Source organism: Megalobrama amblycephala, linkage group LG1 (genome assembly GCF_018812025.1).
Source record: "Megalobrama amblycephala isolate DHTTF-2021 linkage group LG1, ASM1881202v1, whole genome shotgun sequence".
In the NCBI taxonomy this organism is placed as follows: domain Eukaryota; kingdom Metazoa; phylum Chordata; class Actinopteri; order Cypriniformes; family Xenocyprididae; genus Megalobrama; species Megalobrama amblycephala.
In genome coordinates, this window is record NC_063044.1 from 51,914,414 (window position 1) to 51,939,003 (window position 24,590).

The 24,590-nt window shown below is 39.4% G+C and overlaps 1 protein-coding gene across 1 annotated transcript; it reads right to left on the reverse strand.

The window, feature by feature from the left end:
- Window positions 1–1,442: 1,442 nt before the first annotated feature.
- On the reverse strand, window positions 1,443–16,763 carry cygb1 (cytoglobin 1). Its single transcript, XM_048200257.1, has 3 exons — window positions 16,488–16,763; window positions 3,854–4,085; window positions 1,443–2,717 (listed from the first exon to the last, which is right to left on the reverse strand). The coding sequence occupies exons 1-3, from the start codon at window positions 16,619–16,621 to the stop codon at window positions 2,550–2,552; spliced, it is 534 nt and encodes a 177-aa protein (XP_048056214.1). The 5' UTR covers window positions 16,622–16,763; the 3' UTR covers window positions 1,443–2,549.
- Window positions 16,764–24,590: the final 7,827 nt, after the last annotated feature.

Consider the following 24,590-nt stretch of genomic DNA (forward strand, 5'->3'; position numbering starts at 1 on the left):
AACATCTGCTGCAGATGAACTAGATATTTATCTGAAGCTCCAGCAGAGTATTAATAAGAGGTTTCATCAGAAATGCACATTTTTGTATCTGATGGAGGTCGTGTTTGTGTACGAGCCCATGGTTTAGCTGGAGTTTGTGTAAATATTTAATGGGAGACGGACCGCCGAGAGCTTGAGATTTCTGCACTGATTTATACGTCACAGGGTGTTTGTTATCAGAGCTGAATAACAGTTGCTAGGGATCTGACATCGATAAAGTCCAGATAAAATAGCATGTAGGGTTCATGATCATGAAGACATTGTCTAAAATGATTTTCACTCTCTTTCTCTCTGTGTGTGTAACGAGTAGTCTGTTTAGGGGCTGTTTACACGACAGCGTTTTTAACTAAAATCGGAAAACGTATGTGTTTTGGCCATGTTTTGGTGGCCTGAAAACGCAAGCTTTTGAAAACATGTTTCAAAGTGCAAGTATTTGAAAACGATATTGTGATCTCTGTGTAAACTGCAAAGGCGGTGACGTCATGAACATGCGTATCGAATGTTTAGCCTATCCATCTTATTTTTCAATGTGTTAAAGGTGCAGTATGTAAGAATTCTGTCCGCTAGAGGTCGCTAGAGGCCTATTCAAAACAAAGGCGTAGCTTGATGACGCCAAGTTTGAGAGTGGAATCTTGGGACATGTGGTCTTCACCTCAACGGACGGTGGAATAGAATAGGGATAGGACTCGGGACGTGTTGTGGGAGCTGAACGAGGCCGCTGGAGCAATTGCGCAACACGCCGCGCGCAGCTGAACTTTTATTATAACACAGTCGCTGGCGCTGCTTCCGGTCATGAGTATGAGGTAACGCAGCTCTGTTTATCATATTAGATACATTTTACTGTGTTGAAAATGATGTTATAACGTTACTCTGTGCGTTCGCTCGGCGGCTGCTGTGAGACACTTGTTTGAGACACACTGCAGTAAGATCGATTTTAGAATATCATATTAAATGCTGGATGGCTTGTGTTGATAAATGGCACACAATTAATTTTAAAACATATTGTATGATGGAGAAAATGCTGTATTACTGTTACTAAAAATAAAGCTGCATCTGATTATGCTATGTTAGCTACTTGACAAAATACTGTCTTTCTCTGAGGCAAGGTAAAGCATGGTACTCGCAAAATATCAAGAAAATTAGATTTAAACAATAAGACTAAATGTGTTGAGCTATATAACAATAATTAGTTTTCTGTCTATAAATATATCAAAACAGTTGTTCCCTTGTCTATTAAAACATGTAAATATTAAAGCGCCTTTGGTGTTTCCATGGTTTCTACATAATAAAACTGGAAAACGAGGGTAACGCGGGTATGACGTAATTGACAGGCGATTCCTCACACGTCCCAGAGCCTTGGTTAAAATTGCAATTTTCTCACGATTTACAAATAGTTGGAAACATTTGGGATATTGTAAGTACTCAAGTGAACAAAATATATAACACTACCCTAGTGGTTTTTGGATATTTTACTGCAAAAATATTACATATTGCACCTTTAACTGTGAATGTGCGAGACTTCTGATTTATTAGCCGCTATAGGGAAATAACGAGAAGAATAGGCTGTCAAAGTGCAGTGAACTGTAAAAATAAGATGGATAGGTATGCATGTTTGGAGCAAATGCTCTGTAAAATAATGCGTATGCACAGGCGCGTAATCTTTCTTTACAAAGTGAAATCGACAACTACTTGTCTGGCATACATAATACAGTGTTTTTGTCATTTTCGCAGATCCGGTAGTTTGATAGCATTGTCATCTGAACAAAGAAAAAACACTTTTCCGTTTTTAGTACATCATTGTCGTGTAAACGTACCCTTAGTTTCATTGTGTTCTGGTTCTGTTTTGCCTGTGTTCCTTATCATTATTAGCACAGTTGCCAGGTTTTCACAACAAAACCCACCCAATTGCTGCTTAAAACTAGCCCAAAACTAGCCCAATTGCACCCACTGGTAAAAATCGCGTTCCGGGAGGTAAAATCTGCATTTTTGTCAGGGTTCCCCTGGTAAAATTAGCATTCCAGGGGCTAAATATCATGTTATTTGTGGTCGTTTCAACCCACCGACATAAAAAACAACCCGCGGCAACAGTGTTAAAGTAGCCCAATTCCGCTTGAAAACCGCAGACCTGGCAACGCTGTTTATTAGTCTCCCTGGTAGTTAATTAGTTCCTGGACCTGTGTTGTTTTACCTTGATTACTCCCCTGTGTATTTAAGCCCTCAGTTTCCTTTGTCTCATAGTCCGGTATCGTCTTTATTTCATGTGGTTGTGCGTTAGTTTGCTCCTGTTTGTTCCTTTGTGGATTAATAAAGAAGTGTTTGTTTGGATTCTCCTGCGTCGTGCGATTACTACAGCCACTACTCGTGACACTCTGATTACAATGACACAGGTATTTGCATTCTACTTGTCCTTTTTTTCTTCCAATATTTTGAATATAGAAACGAATCAAATATACATGACACATCTGCAGTAATCTTTGGTGCAAGTTGTATAATTCTGCATATTTTCTCCTTCACTTTGCAGAGTTTTTGATGGATTCCCAGCCGACTTCAGCGTAGACTTTGTTCATCTGCCAGTACAGGATGCCCATGAGTTTAGACCACGCCCCCTGCACTGAGGCTGGACTGAAGGATTGTGGGAAAGCTTCCACTAGCACCTCCAGAATCACTCCGGCCAGAATCTGCAGAAATGAGTTTGGGGTCAGTAAAACAATCAATACTTTTATTCAGCAAGAACAGCAGCACAACTGTTTTCAACAATGATACCTTATTTTTATCATTAGTTGTGTGAGGCAAAAGTTAGAATGAAGGATAAACTGAAATTCATGGCATTTCAACACAATTTCTGCTCATATATTTGAAGGCTGCTATTGGATCATTGAGGGTAAACATCATATTTTGCGAATATGCATTACTTAACGAGAGCTCACGACCTATAGGTTGTGTCTTATAATGCCCCTTTCACAAGATGTAATATAAGTCTCTGGTGTCCCCAGAATGTGTCTGTGAAGTTTCAGCTCAAAATACCCCACAGATCATTTATTATAGCTTGTTACATTTGCCCCTATTTGGGTGTGAGCAAAAACACGCCGTTTTTGTGTGTCCCTTTAAATGCAAATGAGCTGCTGCTCCCGCCCACTTTCCAGAAGGGGGCGGAGCTTTAACAGTTTGCGCTTCAGTTGCTCAACAACAACAAAGCTGGACAATCTCACGCAGCCAAAATGAGGATTGTCAGTAACGGTGTTCAGCCTTACATTGTTCAAACCGGAGTCGACACTGATGGAGAGACTCAGGAAGAAGTTACAACTTTTAGAATGAAACTGGACGTTTCTGAACGATTAGTGGATAAATTCATGTAGTTGCCGTGGAGTTGATTCAACTCATCGACTAGCATGTGCCGTCATGTTCATCTTTTGTGCAAATTGAACCTCGTTTGTGAAGCAGTCCAGAGTAAAATGACGGCATTACAACAACACTCTACTACAACAACTCTTCCTCTTCTCTAAAGCAGCCCAACATGGTCTCACCCCCTTTGTTGTGTGTTCTCAGGGGCGGGATTTATGTAAATTTTGGGGTTTGTGATGTCACTAACCCAGGAAGAAGCTTGTTGTAGTCCCTACCAGCTGTTTGTTGTAGTCCTTAAACAGAGATTTCTGTAAAAGAAAATATCTCCCTTTGCATTGAACTTTGAGTGTTGTAACTTTGCAGATGTTGTTTATGCTCAAACAGCAACATTACACACTAACTAGAGTAAAAAAGTTCAAATCTTCCTGACCCCAGAATTTATGCATCCTGTCATTTGTTTCCTCATACTCACTTTGAAGTAAACAGGATCCACCTTGTGTCTGAGCGCGTGTGATTTGCCCATCTGGTTGAAGACTGTGTTGAGTTTGTCTCCGTCGCGCAGGTTTTCCACCAGCGTGTTGAGGGCGGTCATGACCCGCAGGCCGTGTTTCTTCAGCTGGACGCTCTGCTTCATCTCCTCGGGATCCTCCATGTCGCGGAACTGACTGAAGTACTGCTTCGCTGATGGAAAGTTCCCAAAGAACCTGGAGGAACACACAAAAAACAAATTGAAACCCCCATAAGATTTAAAGAGGCCTTTTGCAAAATCTTGATTTAGTTTTTGGGCTCTACTAGAACAGGTTTTCATGATGAATGTTCAAAAAACACATTATTTTCCCCATATTCTCTATTGTTGCAGCTCCTCTCTTCCCAGTCAGTCAGTAACGCTCTGTTTAGTTTCTGTCTCTATGAAGCCCCTCCTTCTGAAAAGCACACTGTGCTCTGATTGGTCAGCTGGACAAGTGTGTTGTGATTGGTCAAGCACTTCGAGTGTGTTTGCGAAATATCACAGCCCTTACCATAACCGCCAGTTTCAACACACTATTAATTAACTCAACCAGGCCCCGCCTATTTATTTTGCATATGCCTTAGGCGGGACTTATTTAAATGAGAAATAATGTGATGTTCATTCCTGGAAAAAAACTCAAGGCTACAATGGAAGCATTTCAGGGAGTTCATAAACAGTAACTGCAATAAAGCAGGAACTTTGTAACTTTGCAAGCTTTTTCATGCTCAAACAGCAACATTACACACTAAAGAAAGCTGAACATGTAAAAAAGCATAATGGGTCCTCTTTAAAGCGATAGATCACCCAAAGATGATCATCCTGTCATAATTTACTCATTCTGAATCTGTAGAACTTTCTTTCTTCTGTGGAAGAAGATTTTTTTGAGAAATGTCTCAATGTTCGTCAAAATATCACCTTTTATGTTCCACATATGTAAGAAATTCATACAGGTTTGGAACAACATGATTTTTGGGTGAACTGTCCCTTTAAGAGACCCCAATAGAACATAAAATGATGTTGTTTCATTGAATTAAAAATATCTACTTATTATATTTAGATTAAAGATCTCATTTAATTGTGAGCAAATGTTTATTGAGAAGAATGTTAAATGTTAAAAATGATAATAAAACTGTAGTTGGTTTTTTTAACAGGACATAAATCATAGCAGGGCTATGCAACCATTTCACGAGGTTCCTACAGATAAACATATGAAAGTGAACAGAAGAGAGCTGCGCTGTGTGTGAGAAAGTGTGTTTGGACCCAGCTGGACCATTCAGATAACCGTTCCTGAGATAATATTTAACCAACATTGCTGAAATTCTCCTTCACTCACAACAAACATTGCAATAAAACTCAGGGAATATCTTTTTTTTTTAACTCCACTTTGAAATAAAAATGACTTCAGAAGCAGTTAAAGGGATGTTTATCACGTTCGACCCTATAGTGTTTCACATCGGTGCATTATAGACCAAAAGCTGTGGTTCTGACCTTTTCACCGGCGTTGTTTGTGTTTGTGATTCTGGTTTCTCTGGGTTGTTCCTCTCGTCCAGCAAAAGCAGATCAAACACTCAGAGGCTGTTTAATGTTTCTGGCTGTCTAAATATGATTCTGTGTTTGTGTGTGTGATCATGGCTCTGTGTTTACGATCACCTAAACACATCAATCTCGATCACATTCAGGTGCGTGTTTCTGCCTTCAGTAATATTTCGAATTAGCTTTTGTTTTTAGTTTTTTGTAATTGCTCATATACGCATGAGCAATAGCATTGTGTTTCAATAAAGAGCAGCAGATAAAAGAGTTAAATGTATATAATTCATCTCAAACTTCACTAATATAGTCAGTGTTACTGTAGGTGACCTCTGGTCTGGAATGCTATTGTAAGTGTTTGTTCTGATGTAACAGTTCAGATGATGTTCACTTGAAGGCTGCGGGGGTAAAAACTGTCACTGATAATGTATTTTCATCTACAGGCTTCAAACATGATGGCTTATTTTCCAGATAAGAGGCTGATCGTAAATCCCTGCAATCCTGAACTTTAAAAATGTCCGCAGTTTCAACACAACTGTTGAAGTGTGTGACAGCCCACAGGAGTGTTTGTTATGATTGTGTATTTTGGCACATCCGTACATTTAAAGATTGCTGTGTCATCTTGTCTGTGCAATCCCTTCAAAATTCTTCATAACCACATGTCTGAAATCACCGTTACTAATGTAAGTGGTTGACATGCGGTTACATATCTGACATCAGATCATCCTGAATCCTCATTTTTGGGTTGATTCATGCTGCTGGTGGACAGGTCAGATAGAGGTTTGACAGGAAGAGAAATGATATGTTAGTCCTCGAACTAGTGGCTGTTTAGATTACAGCAGAACAAGAGTGAATCCTCTTAAAAACATTTCAGAAAGAACCAAATAAGTTCATAGGAGAATCGTTTCAAGTTGCACAACAATAGAGTCCTTTTGATTTCATGTTGGCTTTCAGATTTCAGACTACATGTAATTCGCTGGAAATGATAAAAAAAAAAAAAAAAAAAAAGCCCCATGTGTCCAGTACCAGAGTGGCTCTGATGTTGATCCTACAAGGCCCATCGGCCCGTTCAACTGTATTTCACCTCTTATGGCCCACAGAATTGAACCTTAAGTCAAACCGCAACAGGACAGGAAGATCCGTTCCATTAAATACAGATGGAGTCTAGTAAATGCCCACAGAAGAGACGCGTCCTCACTTGTCCAAGTCAAACAACAGATAAAGGGAGCCTGTGTCTTCTCTGTCCTCCTAATGTGGGTCATAACTCATGTTTGAGTACACGAGCTCTTAACCTCTGCCACCGAGATTCATGTGTCAGCGGCTGGAGGACAAACAAAGGCACTTAAAATCCCCTGGAAACGTGAAAACAATCATGGTGATCATAAACGGAGCTGGAGTTATGAAGACACTCTTAGTCCATATGCATATGCTAAGACCTTTTAAAGAGCCAGACCACCCAAAAATGAAGGATCTGTCATTATATATTCAACCTTTAAATAGGCAAAGTGCACCACAGGATATGTACACTTTGGTCTCTTGTAAGAGGCATGATAAAGAATTTTTCATCCAATACTGCTATCATTATCATAGTTGAGTCTGTTTGAGTATGTGGGTCACATGACTTGGTTCAAATTTTCTGTGCTTGTTTTGTCAATTTGACCTAAATTCAACACGTCCACCCATTGTGCTGGACATTCTGACTTTGTAGAAAGTAGGCATATATTAATCTTACTTTTTTTCAGCAAAATATGCAATAAAACTACTTGTGTCGAACTTTCGTTCATTTTCATAACACAAATGAAGATCTTTTTGATGAAATCTGAGAGCTTACTGTCCCTCCACTGATAGCTACACAACTGAAACTTTGACTCTTCAAAATGGTCACAAAGAAATCGTAAAACTAATCCATATGAATTTAGTCCATTTAGCAGTTTAGTCCAAATTTTCTGAAAAGATTTGATCGCATTATATGATGAACAGATTTAATTTAGTCTTTTACTCACATACATCTCAACATTGATCAGCGAACATGAACAGAAGCTCAAGAAGCTCAAATGTGCTGCGTAACACGAGAATGAACCTGATTGGTTCTTACAAAAGCTGAAACGAGCTGCATAACATGAGAATGAGCCTCGTTGGTTCTTGCTGAAGCTCAAACTTGCTGCGTAACACAAGAATGAACCTCATCGGTTCTTGAGGAAGCTCAAATGTGCTGCGTAACACAAGAATGAAACTCATTGGTTCTTGCAGAAGCTAAACCATACTGCGTAACACGAGAATGAACCTCACTGGTTCTTGCTGAAGCTCAAACTTGCTGCGTAACACAAGAATGAACCTCATCGGTTCTTGAGGAGGCTCAAATGTGCTGCGTAACACAAGAATGAAACTCATCGGTTCTGGCAGAAGCTAAACCATACTGCGTAACACGAGAATGAACCTCATTGGTTCTTGCTGAAGCTCAAACGTGCTGCGTAACACGAGAATGAACCTCATTGGTTCTTGCTGAAGCTCAAACGAGCTGCGTAACACAAGAATGAACCCCGTTGGTTCTTGCAGAAGCTCAAACGTGCTGCGTAACACGAGAATGAACCTGATTAGTTCTTGCGGAAGCTCAAATGTGCTGCGTAACACAAGAATGAACCCCGTTGGTTCTTGGAGAAGCTCAAACGTGCTGCGTAACACGAGAATGAACCTGATTAGTTCTTGCGGAAGCTCAAACGTGCTGCGTAACACGAGAATGAACCTGATTAGTTCTTGCGGAAGCTCAAACGTGCTGCGTAACACGAGAATGAACTTGATTAGTTCTTGCTGAAGCTCAAACGTGCTGCGTAACACGAGAATGAATCTCATTGGTTCTTGATGAAGCTCAAACTTGCTGCGTAACACGAGTATGAACTTGATTAGTTCTTGCTGAAGCTCAAACGTGCTGCGTAACACGAGAATGAACCTCGTTGGTTCTTGCAGAAGCTCAAACGTGCTGCGTAACACGAGAATGAATCTCATTGGTTCTTGATGAAGCTCGAACGTGCTGCGTAACACGAGAATGAACCTCATTGGTTCTTGCGGAAGCTAAACCATGCTGCGTAACACGAGAATGAACCTCATTGGTTCTTGCGGAAGCTAAACCATGCTGCATAACATGAGAATGCACCTCATTGGTTCTTGCTGAAGCTCAAACGAGCTGCGTAACACGAGAATGAACCTCATTGATTCTTGTGGAAGTTCAAACGTGCTGCGTAACACGAGAATGAACCTCATTGGTTCTTGCGGAAGCTAAACCATGCTGCATAACATGAGAATGCACCTCATTGGTTCTTGCAGAAGCTCAAACGTGCTGCGTAACACGAGAATGAACCTCATTGATTCTTGTGGAAGTTCAAACGTGCTGCGCAACACGAGAATGAACATCATTGGCTCTTGCGGAAGCTCAAACGTGCTGCGTAACACGAGAATGAACCTCATTGGTTCTTGTGGAAGCTCAAACGTGCTGAGTAACACGAGAATGAACCTCATTGGTTCTTGCTGAAGCTCAAACGAGCTGCGTAACACAAGAATGAACCCCGTTGGTTCTTGCAGAAGCTCAAACGTGCTGCGTAACACGAGAATGAACCTGATTAGTTCTTGCAGAAGCTCAAACGTGCTGCGTAACATGAGAATGAACTTGATTAGTTCTTGCTGAAGCTCAAATGTGCTGCGTAACACAAGAATGAATCTCATTGGTTCTTGATGAAGCTCAAACTTGCTGCGTAACACGAGAATGAACTTGATTAGTTCTTGCTGAAGCTCAAACATGCTGCGTAACACGAGAATGAACCTCGTTGGTTCTTGCAGAAGCTCAAACGTGCTGCGTAACACGAGAATGAATCTCATTGGTTCTTGATGAAGCTCGAACGTGCTGCGTAACACGAGAATGAACCTCATTGGTTCTTGCGGAAGCTAAACCATGCTGCGTAACACGAGAATGAACCTCATTGGTTCTTGCGGAAGCTAAACCATGCTGCGAAACATGAGAATGCACCTCATTGGTTCTTGCTGAAGCTCAAACGAGCTGCGTAACACGAGAATGAACCTCATTGATTCTTGTGGAAGTTCAAACGTGCTGCGTAACACGAGAATGAACATCATTGGCTCTTGCGGAAGCTCAAACGTGCTGCGTAACACGAGAATGAACCTCATTGGTTCTTGTGGAAGCTCAAACGTGCTGCGTAACACGAGAATGAACATCATTGGCTCTTGCGGAAGCTCAAACGTGCTGCGTAACACGAGAATGAACATCACTGGTTCTTGTGGAAGTTCAAACGTGCTGCGTAACACGAGAATGAACATCATTGGCTCTTGTGGAAGCTCAAACGTGCTGCGTAACACGAGAATGAACATCATTGGCTCTTGCGGAAGCTCAAACGTGCTGCGTAACACGAGAATGAACCTCATTGATTCTTGTGGAAGTTCAAACGTGCTGCGTAACACGAGAATGAACATCATTGGCTCTTGCGGAAGCTCAAACGTGCTGCGTAACACGAGAATGAACCTCACTGGTTCTTGTGGAAGCTCAAACGTGCTGCGTAACACGAGAATGAACATCATTGGCTCTTGCGGAAGCTCAAACGTGCTGCGTAACACGAGAATGAACCTCATTGATTCTTGTGGAAGTTCAAACGTGCTGCGTAACACGAGAATGAACATCATTGGCTCTTGTGGAAGCTCAAACGTGCTGCGTAACACGAGAATGAACTTCATTGGCTCTTGCGGAAGCTCAAACGAGCTGCGTAACACGAGAATGAACCTCACTGGTTCTTGCTGAAGCTCAAACTTGCTGCGTAACACAAGAATGAACTTCATCGGTTCTTGAGGAAGCTCAAATGTGCTGCGTAACACAAGAATGAAACTCATCGGTTCTGGCAGAAGCTAAACCATACTGCGTAACACGAGAATGAACCTCATTGGTTCTTGCTGAAGCTCAAACGTGCTGCGTAACACGAGAATGAACCTCATTGGTTCTTGCTGAAGCTCAAACGAGCTGCGTAACACAAGAATGAACCCCGTTGGTTCTTGCAGAAGCTCAAACGTGCTGCGTAACACGAGAATGAACTTGATTAGTTCTTGCTGAAGCTCAAACGTGCTGCGTAACACGAGAATGAATCTCATTGGTTCTTGATGAAGCTCAAACTTGCTGCGTAACACGAGAATGAACTTGATTAGTTCTTGCTGAAGCTCAAACGTGCTGCGTAACACGAGAATGAACCTCGTTGGTTCTTGCAGAAGCTCAAACGTGCTGCGTAACACGAGAATGAATCTCATTGGTTCTTGATGAAGCTCGAACGTGCTGCGTAACACGAGAATGAACCTCATTGGTTCTTGCGGAAGCTAAACCATGCTGCGTAACACGAGAATGAACCTCATTGGTTCTTGCGGAAGCTAAACCATGCTGCGTAACATGAGAATGCACCTCATTGGTTCTTGCTGAAGCTCAAACGAGCTGCGTAACACGAGAATGAACCTCATTGATTCTTGTTGAAGTTCAAACGAGCTGCGTAACACGAGAATGAACCTCATTGGTTCTTGCTGAAGCTCAAACGAGCTGCGTAACACGAGAATGAACATCATTGGCTCTTGCGGAAGCTCAAACGTGCTGCGTAACACGAGAATGAACCTCATTGGTTCTTGCGGAAGCTAAACCATGCTGCGTAACACGAGAATGAACCTCATTGGTTCTTGCGGAAGCTAAACCATGCTGCGTAACACGAGAATGAACCTCATTGGTTCTTGCGGAAGCTAAACCATGCTGCGTAACATGAGAATGCACCTCATTGGTTCTTGCTGAAGCTCAAACGTGCTGCGTAACACGAGAATGAACTTGATTAGTTCTTGCTGAAGCTCAAACGTGCTGCGTAACACGAGAATGAATCTCATTGGTTCTTGATGAAGCTCAAACTTGCTGCGTAACACGAGAATGAACTTGATTAGTTCTTGCTGAAGCTCAAACGTGCTGCGTAACACGAGAATGAACCTCATTGGTTCTTGCAGAAGCTCAAACGTGCTGCGTAACACGAGAATGAATCTCATTGGTTCTTGATGAAGCTCGAACGTGCTGCGTAACACGAGAATGAACCTCATTGGTTCTTGCGGAAGCTAAACCATGCTGCGTAACATGAGAATGAACCTCATTGGTTCTTGCGGAAGCTAAACCATGCTGCGTAACATGAGAATGCACCTCATTGGTTCTTGCTGAAGCTCAAACGAGCTGCGCAACACGAGAATGAACCTCATTGATTCTTGTGGAAGTTCAAACGTGCTGCGTAACACGAGAATGAACATCATTGGCTCTTGCGGAAGCTCAAACGTGCTGCGTAACACGAGAATGAACCTCATTGGTTCTTGTGGAAGCTCAAACGAGCTGCGTAACACGAGAATGAACATCATTGGCTCTTGTGGAAGCTCAAACGTGCTGCGTAACACGAGAATGAACATCATTGGTTCTTGTGGAAGCTCAAACGTGCTGCGTAACACGAGAATGAACCTCATTGGTTCTTGTGGAAGTTTAAACGAGCTGCGTAACACGAGAATGAACCTCATTGGTTCTTGCTGAAGCTCAAACGAGCTGCGTAACACGAGAATGAACATCATTGGCTCTTGCGGAAGCTCAAACGAGCTGCGTAACACGAGAATGAACCTCATTGATTCTTGTGGAAGTTCAAACGAGCTGCGTAACACGAGAATGAACCTCATTGGTTCTTGCTGAAGCTCAAACGAGCTGCGTAACACGAGAATGAACATCATTGGCTCTTGCGGAAGCTCAAACGAGCTGCGTAACACGAGAATGAACCTCATTGATTCTTGTGGAAGTTCAAACGAGCTGCGTAACACGAGAATGAACATCATTGGCTCTTGCGGAAGCTCAAACGTGCTGCGTAACACGAGAATGAACCTCATTGGTTCTTGCGGAAGCTAAACCATGCTGCGTAACACGAGAATGAACCTCATTGGTTCTTGCGGAAGCTAAACCATGCTGCGTAACACGAGAATGAACCTCATTGGTTCTTGCGGAAGCTAAACCATGCTGCGTAACATGAGAATGCACCTCATTGGTTCTTGCTGAAGCTCAAACGTGCTGCGTAACACGAGAATGAACTTGATTAGTTCTTGCTGAAGCTCAAACGTGCTGCGTAACACGAGAATGAATCTCATTGGTTCTTGATGAAGCTCAAACTTGCTGCGTAACACGAGAATGAACTTGATTAGTTCTTGCTGAAGCTCAAACGTGCTGCGTAACACGAGAATGAACCTCATTGGTTCTTGCAGAAGCTCAAACGTGCTGCGTAACACGAGAATGAATCTCATTGGTTCTTGATGAAGCTCGAACGTGCTGCGTAACACGAGAATGAACCTCATTGGTTCTTGCGGAAGCTAAACCATGCTGCGTAACACGAGAATGAACCTCATTGGTTCTTGCGGAAGCTAAACCATGCTGCGTAACATGAGAATGCACCTCATTGGTTCTTGCTGAAGCTCAAACGAGCTGCGTAACACGAGAATGAACCTCATTGATTCTTGTGGAAGTTCAAACGTGCTGCGTAACACGAGAATGAACCTCATTGATTCTTGTGGAAGTTCAAACGTGCTGCGTAACACGAGAATGAACCTCATTGGTTCTTGTGGAAGCTCAAACGTGCTGCGTAACACGAGAATGAACATCATTGGCTCTTGTGGAAGCTCAAACGTGCTGCGTAACACGAGAATGAACATCATTGGCTCTTGTGGAAGCTCAAACGTGCTGCGTAACACGAGAATGAACATCATTGGTTCTTGTGGAAGCTCAAACGTGCTGCGTAACACGAGAATGAACCTCATTGGTTCTTGTGGAAGTTCAAACGTGCTGCGTAACATGAGAATGAATCTCATTAACGAGTATAATGTCACTGGTTTCCATCTCTTCCAAATTACGGTGGTTATGGCATGAAAGCAGCATAGGCTCGTTGTTTTGGTTCAGGAGGAACTGTAAAAGGTGGCTGCTGTTTTGGTTGCAGTGCTCGTGACTGGCGAGGGTATGTGAAACTTACGTTGACAGGCAGGCAGGACATCCTATCGTATCCCTCAGACCGAGGGATATGATTGGATTAATATTTTATGATCCTACGCCTTCCACAAACTATATAAATACATCTAGACCACTTAACTTAGTGATTGCTATACAGCATTACAAAAAAATGTTTTTGAAGCAAATCACCTACCCTGCCTTTAAATGATAACAGAATTTTTATTTTTGGGTGAATTATCCCTTTAAGACACACCAATTCTTGTTTTCTGTCAGGTTGTTACACAACTAAACCCAGACTAGTTTGTCAGCAAAAACATCATTCCTGACTATAAATATGTTCTTGTATTTCATTTTGCACACAACAGCAACATGAGATGGGATGTGTGTTGTAGTTAGACATTTTGATTGTTTTTTGGCACCTGATTCCAATTGTCTTGTCCTCCGCTCACTGTTGCTCATTTCTACGTTCTTGCATGTCGGAGATAGTGTGCACACTTCATGACTGCTTAAGTGAGTTTGTTTTGCCATTTGCAACTACTTCTTGGCTGCAATCTGGTGCTTTTTGTCACCAAATAGTCACAGACATGAAAGGGTGTCTTGTAGAGCTTCAGCGTGTGCCCATGTGTTGTATAAATGGTTGATAACATCTGATTTATCCACTGACCTGCTAAATTAAAGCATCACAAAGAGAAATACATTGTTGAATGGTCTGAGACGTCCATCTAAAAGCACATCCCCTCTGAGAAATAAATCTAATTTCACGAGCCGAAAGAGTTTAATTATAAATCTTTATTGCAGCCCTTCAGGTGTGATCTCAGAGAAGATTTGAGACGTTATCTTTAGAGAGTAATTACTGCTAACATCCATCACAGTCTTCAAACACAGTTATAGATGTGCACAGGTCAGGAATAAAGAAATATGAGCTCACGTTGAGGCTTTCATGTGGAAAACTTCACACTGCGTCAGTGATTCGCTTAAATTCGCCAGATTCCTGAACATCAGAAGAACAGCAGGACGTCCTCTACTTTAACAAGGAGGAATAAGATGTAATAAAATACAAATATATGAGCAATAAAAGTCATTAAATCAGAATTTTTTGTACTAGTAGATCTGATGTAATGCAATCTAAGGCTAATAAGTTTTATTATATATTGATTCACTTTAATCGAATGCACTTTCTTTCGTTTAATGTTCTTGATTCATTTATTCCAGCTGTATTATATACGATCTTGAACTCTTTTGCTGTATTATAATCTTTTAAAGTCGTGCCAGTAGTTCTAGAAGAGCGATACAGCTGGCAGTGAAGTGTATCGAATCAGTCTGGGATTTCTGTGACTTAATGTGACTCAAATGACAAACTATCATATAGCTTCAGTTTCAGATATGGTCTAAATTCTCTCTGATTTACTTTTTTTTTTTTTTTAGCTCAACATCTCTCTGTTGCCTCCAAAAGCTTGTTAGTTTTCTGAACTCTTTGCATTTGATCATGTCTGAACATCCAAACACACTTTCTATCACAGAGAAATGTCCAAGATTAGTGTACATCTGTAGCATCAACATTAGCTTTAATGTAATTAATGAAAATGTTAATTGAAATAAAGCTTTGAACTGAAAAATTGAAAATGTTAATTGAAATAAGTTTTAGTTGATATCAGCACAGCTGTCTTGATTCAGTGTTTGCAGCACAGAAGATCACGAATGTGAAGGAAGTGTGAGAATTTTCTGCACTAAAGCTGTGATCTCTGAAACCACGAGGAGCAGCTGGAGATCCCAACAAGCGTACAAGGTCAGTATGTTTGACAAATCCCAGCAGTCACACTTCAATGCTACCCACAATCCTCCTGCACCCAATTTAACATCTTCTCTTTCCATACAATATTAATATTTATTTATGGCAACATAAGCAGTGCCAGTGGGATTCGTTTGCACAACTTCCATGTGATGTCGCCATAGAGCGTTGGTCCTCCTGGAGTAGCCTGGTGTTCAGTGTTTTCATCATGTACAATATGATGACGGATCTCGACTCACTTTTGGAGGAATTGAACCAGCAACCTTCAGATGACCATCACTGAACCGCTACAGCACACACAAATGTCACAGAGGAAAATGACTTGATAAAGGATGTACTATGTACAAATGCTGAAAGGTTTTATCATTATCAGCTCTGTATGAAAACAATGAAAATTGGTCTGTGTGCTTATTTAATGCTTACTGTGGGAATACCATAGTACTTTGAAATATACCATGCTACTGAATGATAGCCATTTAAATAATGCTTTGATATTAGATGTTACCAAGGTACATGCCCAAATAACCATGAAAATATCTTGTTGCGTGTCCCAAAACACTTTATTACCATGGTACATTTTTACCAATTATAAATGTCATTACACAGTAGTATTATCATGGTAAACGTTCCAGAACACTATATTACCATGGTACATGTTTAAAAACAATTATGTACTTTTAGTGAAAATCAAAAATATGGTAAATGTCAAAACATCCATAGTATTACCATGGTACATGCTCAAAAAAGGCAAAACATTGCCAAAAACACTGTATTACCACTATATTACCAAAAGGCACACTTGGTTAAATCTATGTACCACTATTTTGCATTTTCCAAACTATGACAAGCCATGGTAAATGTTCAAACAACCATAGTATTATCATAGTACAAGTTGGTACTACCATTAAACATTTCCAAAAACTACAGAATTACAAATCATAAATGCCAAAACACAGTGGTATTATCATGGCAAATGTTCAAACATGGTATTACCATGGTGAGTGTTCAAATAAAATGATACTTCCATGGTACCAGTACCTTGGCACATTTTCAAAACACAGTTTTTCCAAAAGGTAAATGTCCAAAAACTATATTATCACAATGGTAAAGTCCAAAACACTGTGGTATTACTATGGTACATGGCATAATCTAAGTAGACAACTATGGTTTAAGTTCAACCATTCACAGTGATAACATGGTACATTTTGTGAATGACTGATGTGTTTAAATAAGTCGGACAGGCGTACCTGATGAGCACAGCGACTCCAGCGTTCTCACGGTTCTCATAGACGGGTCTCCACGTGTCCTGGATCACACACACATCGTCCTCTGTGAGAGTCTCAGGACTCTGTGTGAGCTCCACATCTCCGTCTCCCTCCATCCAGACACTTGCTGAGAAACACTTGAAAGAGAGAGAGAGAGCTGTGTTTGCTCCCTCCGTCTCACCGCTGGGATCTTTATTCTGTCTGTCTCTTCAGAGTCTGATGAAGAGTTACTGCTGAATGAAGGAGATCCTCCCACCCACGGCCCTTTATCTCTCTCTCTTGCTCTCTCTCGCTCTCTCTCTCACTCACACACTCATGGTTTTAACTCACAATCACACCTTCCCCCTTCAGTTTACTTGATTTTTCTCACACTCTTGCATCCGTCTGCTGCCCACCCACTGGAAAGACAACAGACAAGATTATATCTGTAATATCGCATTTGTTTCTCCTGGACAGCAAGGAGATTAAATCAAGAGCAAACAGAAGCTTTTGCTTCTCAGATGTTTTGATCTCCTGTAGTTTTTCAGACGAGATCTCAACTCAAATACCAAAGCCTGCAATCGAATTTCCTGTTTTTTTTGCTCCCCTGTATTTTGTCTGGTTTTATAAACATATAAACACCCTTAAAACAAGATACTGAGAATCAAAATTCCTCGTCTTCCTAAACATCTTAAAGGTTCACCCAAAGTAAATAGTGAATTTACTTCGTTCCAAACGTGTAGGACTTTCTTTATTCTGTGGAACACAAAATTATGATGTTTTTGAGGGTTTATTTCCAATGAAAGTCAATAGAGTCCAATTCTGTTTGAACCTCAGTGTTTTTCAAAAAATATTTAGTGTTGCACAGAAGATATAACATCTTACAGGTTTGGATCACGAGTAAATGGAGGAACTGTTTCTTCATGGTGTTTATCTTGTTTCTGAGGGCTTTGTAAGAGTCCACAGTACAGTACTGTATGTATTGAGAAAAGATTTATGCAAAAGATTCAATTTAGTTGAAAATGTGCCCGTATAATCTCAAATTTCTCATGTTCCACATTCATTTATACCTCTTACTGGATGACAACTAGTGATTAATTAGGGCCCTAGCCCTGAAAGGGCAAAGGCCGTATTGTTTTCCTTAGATACATTTTTTTTTCCCCCCCAACGTTTGGGCACTTTTGGGTCTGTTGAACACCCTTTTATATGTGACCCGATCTGGCGAAATGAGTCGGAAGTCGCAACGTTCTATTTTAAGATATGGGGCGATAATGTGGAAAAACAATGAAAAAAATCGATTTTTTTTTTTAAGCTAATTTCAAAGAACAGACTTTCAAAAATAATCTCCCAAAGTTTCGTAGTCCAGATAATTGAGTAAAGGTATTTAAATGGCTATTAAATTTGACATGGTTTTACTAAATTCGCTGGAAATGAACTTCTCAACTCCTCTCGTCACTTATGAGCATTTCCCAGTATCCTCTGAAACGTCATTATCTCTGCTCTACAAATATGGTGTTACATGTTGTATAGAACCGATCAAAAAGCTTAGAAATGTAAACACACTGACCTAAACGCTGATTTTTAACAATGGGAAGCCCCGTTTCGACTGACAGGCACGCGATCGGTCCAGCCATCCTCCTGTCAGAATAGCGCGCCTTATAAAATAAAACTCCCATTTGCGTGTCTCTCTTTAAAAGCCAATAAAAATTGAATCCATATAGGTAGCACAAAAATTCTTTTTGCATACAAAACCAAAGACTTTAAACTTTAATATCAAGCCTCCAACATGCTTCTGTTGCGTTGTTTTCACTCTCTAATGAGTCTGAGTAATATGCGTTTACAACAAAAATAGCACAGCCGCTAACTGAATACAAGTATGTATATTTCACATGCTCATAACTTCATGAAAAATGCACAGATCATAAAAATCGCACATCAATATTTAAAGCAGATTCTCAAGATTAAAATGAATCCAAAATCAATATAATATATTGCGTTGATCACAAGATATTACTCACGAAATGATTTAACATACTTGGCTAAAAACATGTCTCTCATCTCTCCGGGATGCAGTGTGTATCCAATGTTCCCGGACCTATCCATGTTCGTTTTCCAACGTGGAATAACACATAATAGATATCATTTTAAAGCTTAGAATCTCATCTTTGTAATGCATCTAACCATTTTGAAAAACTCCTAACGAGTGCTGAGAAGCACCTCTAAACCGGAGTTTACCGCCCGTTGGCGCCACCTGGCTGCGAAAAAAATGAAAAAAATTTTTCAAACTATTCTTTATAATATCGCCACGAAATTTGAACCAGATGCAGCTCACATATAGGAGAGCATCACCAAAAAAGAATTTTTTTAGCAATCTTATTGTGTTCCTGAGTTATTCCATGTCAAATAAAAAAAGAAAAATTATTTTTTTTAAATTATATATATTTTTTGTCTTTTATCAGCTGTTTGTCAGCAAGATAATGTCCAAATGTAATGTAATTTATATTTTCTTAAATTTTAAAATGTTTTCTATCAAATGATACCTACCTTTTGACTCTCCTTGCTAGAGTTTTGGAGTTAAGAGTCTTTACTTTTGTGTGTGTCGCTCAGAAAAAGAAAAAAAAAAAAGAACTCTAAAAAAGCCTTCAGGTCTTAAAGGGTTAATTCAAATAAATACTTTAAAATAATTTGAGCTTCAGCCTGGTTTAATAGCATTTATATATATATAAAAATGTCTTTGGTCAAATTAAGCTGTAAAATAAATAGTTTATCCCTTTAAATGCAATGGATTTTGAAAGATATCAACAAAAAAAAAAAACGGGCAAAAAACTTTAAAAGCGATTTTCTCAGGTTTTCAATTGGAAAAAGAGGGCAGACGACCATAATTCAAATGGGTATATCTTTAAAACCATTCAAGGTATGACTTTGACTAGGATATCATTTTAAAGCTTATTGTCTCATCTTTCCATTGATACCAAAATCTCAGTTTTGAAATTTGGGTCACTGTGACTCATTTTGCTGGATCAGGTCACATATGATTGTATTTGAGGGGTTCTGTAGTGCACCCCTTTTCACATACAGTAACCAAACTTCATTCAGTTACAGACTCATTGACCCATATAACTTTCGCACTCGTCATATGCCAGCCCAACAGGAAGCTGGCTATCATGGGAATTTGATATACTTCTCCTAGGGGATTCATCCGGTCGCAACCAAACTCGGTCAGCATGAAGTCAAGACATTGAGGATGCTAAATTGCGAACGGATTTTTGAAATGAGAAGTGTGTTATAACTTCTGCAAACATTGATTGATTTTGATGAAACTTCAGCTGTGTGTTCGTTGTATGAGGCCGATTACTTGAATGTGAATACTGTGAGTCAAAGTCATAGTGCCACCAACTGTCACTTTCAAAATGCTTTGAAATCACCCTCTTATTTTTACCAGATTTGCTTCAGTCTCCTTCAGAATAATGTCAAGACTATACACATGTACACCTGTGAAAGATTCTTGATATCTTGAATACTGTTGTCATGGCAACGCAAATTTAATATTCTTTTTGGGTGCTCTTCAGGCTCTTGGCATGCTTAAAATTGCATGAAACTCGACACACACATAAGAGTTGTCAGCTAGTAGACATGGGCAAAGCCTTAGAAATCGAAATTGAAATCACCTTTTGTCTAAAGGTGGGGGTTAATTTTACCTACAGTCACCAAACTCGGTAAATATATTGTTCTCATCGATCCGCACGACTTTCTAATTTACAGCCATTAGCTTCGATCAACAGGATGTCAGCAATTTTGGTTTGAATGTGGATTTTTTTTTTTTTTAAATCAGATGGTGCTATGGCAAGAAAATAAATTAATGATAAAAAGGGAAACAGGAAGAGTCTCATGTCTTGACAAAATCCTTTTACATTCACCCAGTTTAAATTGGCTCCGGGCTGGCGGTGGCGCCGGGCTTGGGCCCGTCATCGCTGCTTGCAGCTATATTTTTGGTTTGTTCTCAGAGACATCTGAGACGAAGTTGGAATGAAACACAGTAGAGAACTCCAGGTAATTCCTTCTTCTTTATCTTGAACAAACTCACACACACACACACACACACACACACACACTTAAGAGCAAACGTACGTGCTCCACCTTGCATCAACACGGCTGTGACTGCATCTGTCGCATCTCAGATGAGCAGCTGCACATCCAGAAGATTGTTTTATTGCTCAGATGTTCCTCTTTTATTAACAACGTTTTCTGTAATAATTTATTTAAGTAGAAACATTGTCTCAGATGTTTCTCCTTAAAGTTCCGTCAGGAGAAATGAAAACAGGCTCAAAAGAGTCAATAGTTGTCATCCAGAAAGAGCTGTAAAATGAGATCAGAAATGTTCTAGTTCATACTGAGTTAGCATGATGAAGCTGTTTCTTCAGTGTTTATGATCTTTTAACTAGACTGATTGGTTTAGAGGTGGGTGTGAAGTGTGTGTGTGTGTGTGTGTGTGTGTGTGTGTGTGTGTGTGTTAGAGTGGGGTCATAAAGACCCTTCACACACTTGGTAACACTTTATTTTAGGGTCTTTTAACTAGTTGCTTATTAGCATGCATATTACTAGAATATTGTCTATTTATTTGTACTTATAAAGCACATATTAATGATTTATTCTGCATGACCTTATTCTACATTCTTAATCTTACCCAATACCTAAACTTAACAACTACCTAACTATTCATAAGCAGTCAACTAGGAGTTTATTGAGGGAAAAGTCATAGTTAATAGTTTATATGTGTTCCCTATACTAAAGTGTCACCACTCACTTTTAAACTGACATAATCACAGAGGGCGGGAGAGATTGATGCACCTTGAGTTCAACAGGACATAAACAGATGGATAGAATGATAAACAGATTTTTAAAGGGAGGTTTAGTCAGATTTAGCTAATTTCTGGAGAATGCCACACAGACAGAGAGCAGCAGGTGTTTGGGTGTTCAGGGACAGATCAGAGGTTTTTGTCTTATTGTTTGAGGTGTGGAGTGTTTTGTGGGGTCGTCGGGTCAGTTTGACACCTGTCTGTCTGGCTTCGGTGTGAGCTTTGATCTGAGTGATTATCAGTCCTGTCTATTTGAGTTGCTTCAGTAGTTTGCTTCTGCTGATTTTCTGTAATGGTCAGATGGTGTGCGTTTCACACAGGGATCATTAACAAAATGTCCAAAACACTGTCATTGTTAACCATGGTATTATTTGGTATTATTAAAAAAAAAAAAAAAAAAAAAAACAGTAAAAAATTTTGAAATATATGTTAATGTATTTTTTTTTTCCTGTGATCAAAGCTGATTTTCAGCATCATTACTCCAGTCTTCAGTCACATGATCCTTCAGAAATCATTCTAATATGCTGATTTGATGCTCAAGAAACATTTCTGATTATTATCAATGTTGAAAACAGTTCATATATTTTTGTGGAAATTGTGATGCTAGTTAATATTTTAATAAAAGATAAATGAGAATTTCATTAGATACTCTTAGATGTGAAAAAGCAACATCTGTGAGGTCTTTATCTCAATCTGAACTGCTTGTAGTATGAATTCATCACTGAACATAAACAACAGAGAGAGAGAGAGAAATGTTGCATGTTGTTGAAAACTCACCCAAATGTTACTCTGGCCAAAATATTTCACATACATCACAAATAATTTATCAGGGCTTTGCTATACTGACATACTGTATGCTTCACATGAGTGTATGTGTGGGTGTATAAGGTCAGGAATCATAATGAAAGGCAGATGTGAGTCTGTTGAAGACACATCCTAACCCTGAGGCATGTGACCATCATTACAGAATTGTTACAGTTACGGTACTTATTTTAATCCTTCTTTTCAAACTCAGCTTCTGAAGAGCAATTACACAGTCAGTCATCTTTAAGCTGAATTGTTGGTTGTACAGCATGTTCTCTCTGTGTCTGCATGGGTTTCCTCCGGCTGCTCCGGTTTCCCCACAATCCAAAGATATGCAGCATAGGTCTAATAAGGATAAAGCAGTTTGGATGGATGGATGTTGGTTGTACATTTCCACTGTTTAGTTATAGTTGTATTGGCCAGTAAATGTAAATTGTTAATGTAATAACCGTCTTTGAGTCTTCAATGTGCTGTTTCTGCTGCCCTCTAGTGGAAGCTGGATGCAGTTACACATGATATACATGCAGTTTGTTGTTGGCACAACAAATATGTAACATTGTGTGAACATTGTGGATATTTAAAGGGATAGTTCTCCCAAAAAATAAAAATCTTAATTTAAAAATTCCCTTACCCTCAAGTTGTTCCAAACCTATATAAATGTCTTTGTTCTGCTGAGCAAAAAAGAAGATATTTTGAAAAAATGTTTGTAACCAAACTGTTGATGGGTCCCATTGACTTCCATAGTATTTTCTTTTCCATACTATGGAAGTCAGTGGTGCCCCACAACTGTATGGTTACCTATGTCCTTTGAAATATTTTCCTTTGTGTTCAGCAGAAGAAAGAAATTCATACAGGTTTGGAACAACTTGAGGGTGAGTAAATGATGACAGCATTGTAATTTTAGGGTAACATTAAAAAATGGTGTATGAATAATCAAGTAAACCCAAGTTGCTTCAGTCCAGTAAATGTTTATCTTACAAATTCTTTATAAAAATCATTAAAGATTTCTTCAAGAAGACTTTACTTGATAAAATAGTGTGAACTATCAGAGGACAGAAGGCATGAAGTAGATTGTGTACAACAAGTTTTTGTGATATTGATAATTTATTGGCCCTGGAAATTTGCATATTAAATATGATACAGTAGACTAATATTTTCATAAATAGGCATAATAGTTATCGTTCAACAGAATTTTACAAAGAATGTTTAGTATAAGTTATAAGAGAATAAAAGTTTTAAAAACGTGTCTAAAATGTTGTAAAAGGCATTGCTAATAAAATACTTTTTTCAATGAATGTATATCCCCAAAGGGGCAACATAACCTGTGGGATACAAACATTAAAATAAAAAATAAAAGTCATGTTAAAAAAAAAAAAAAAATGTTGTATTATATGTGTCCTAATAAAATGGAAAATAGCAATAAATTAATTTTATGATTTCTCTTTATGGTTTTTCCCTTCTTAGGGCTAAAGAGGTCAAACAACATCAAGCAATCTTAAGTTGCCACATGAAATTTATAATAAATCTCACTAATAATAAAATGTATATATATATATATATATATATATATATATATATATATATATATATATATATATATATATATATATATATATTACAGAATCTCTTAACAACAGAACAAAAGATAACTTTTCTGTCTGTTATTTGATTCACAACAGGCTTAAGATTTATTTTAATATATGTCGTCATGAAGATCTAGAATTTTTTTCATTTACAGTTTTGTTGAGTCTCGTTGAACAGCTCTTTTCATTCATGTTATAATATTCATTTGGGGGGACAAGGCTGTGTTAAAGAGATGTTGAGGCAGTGTCAATACAATTTGTGCTACGCATTGTAATTTGCATGTAATGGGAATTTCTTTCACAAGATGACTTCTTTTGGTAACACTTCATTTTGATGGTCCTTGTGGCGAGCAGGGCGGGCGAGAGCCGTGAGGGAACGGCGCGAGGCCGGTGGCGTGAGAGTTAATGAACTTCACCTTGAGTCTCTCACGGAGGAGCTCCGGAAGCTTAAAAGGAGGAGCGACGACAGTGGACGAGAGAGGACCAGGCCTGGATGTTATTTTATGTTTTATTATGTTTGTGTGGCCGGCAGACGTCCGCGAGGGTCTGCCGGCATTACTTTCCTTTTGTATTTGTTTATTTTGGAATTAAAGTTATGTTTGAATGTTCGCCGGTTCCCGCCTCCTTCATCCCGTATTTACGAACTGTTACAGTCCTTTTTGAACATTCTGTTGACTATAAGTAACTTTGCAACTACATGTCAACTTATTCTAACCTTAATCCAACCTGTCTACTAATAGTACTAACACTCTAATGAGAGTTAGTAGACAGGTTAAACTTTACTTATAGTCAACAGAATGTGTTAAAGGTACCATCAAAATAAAGTGAAACCCTTCTTTTCACCAGCCAACTTCAACCAGCTA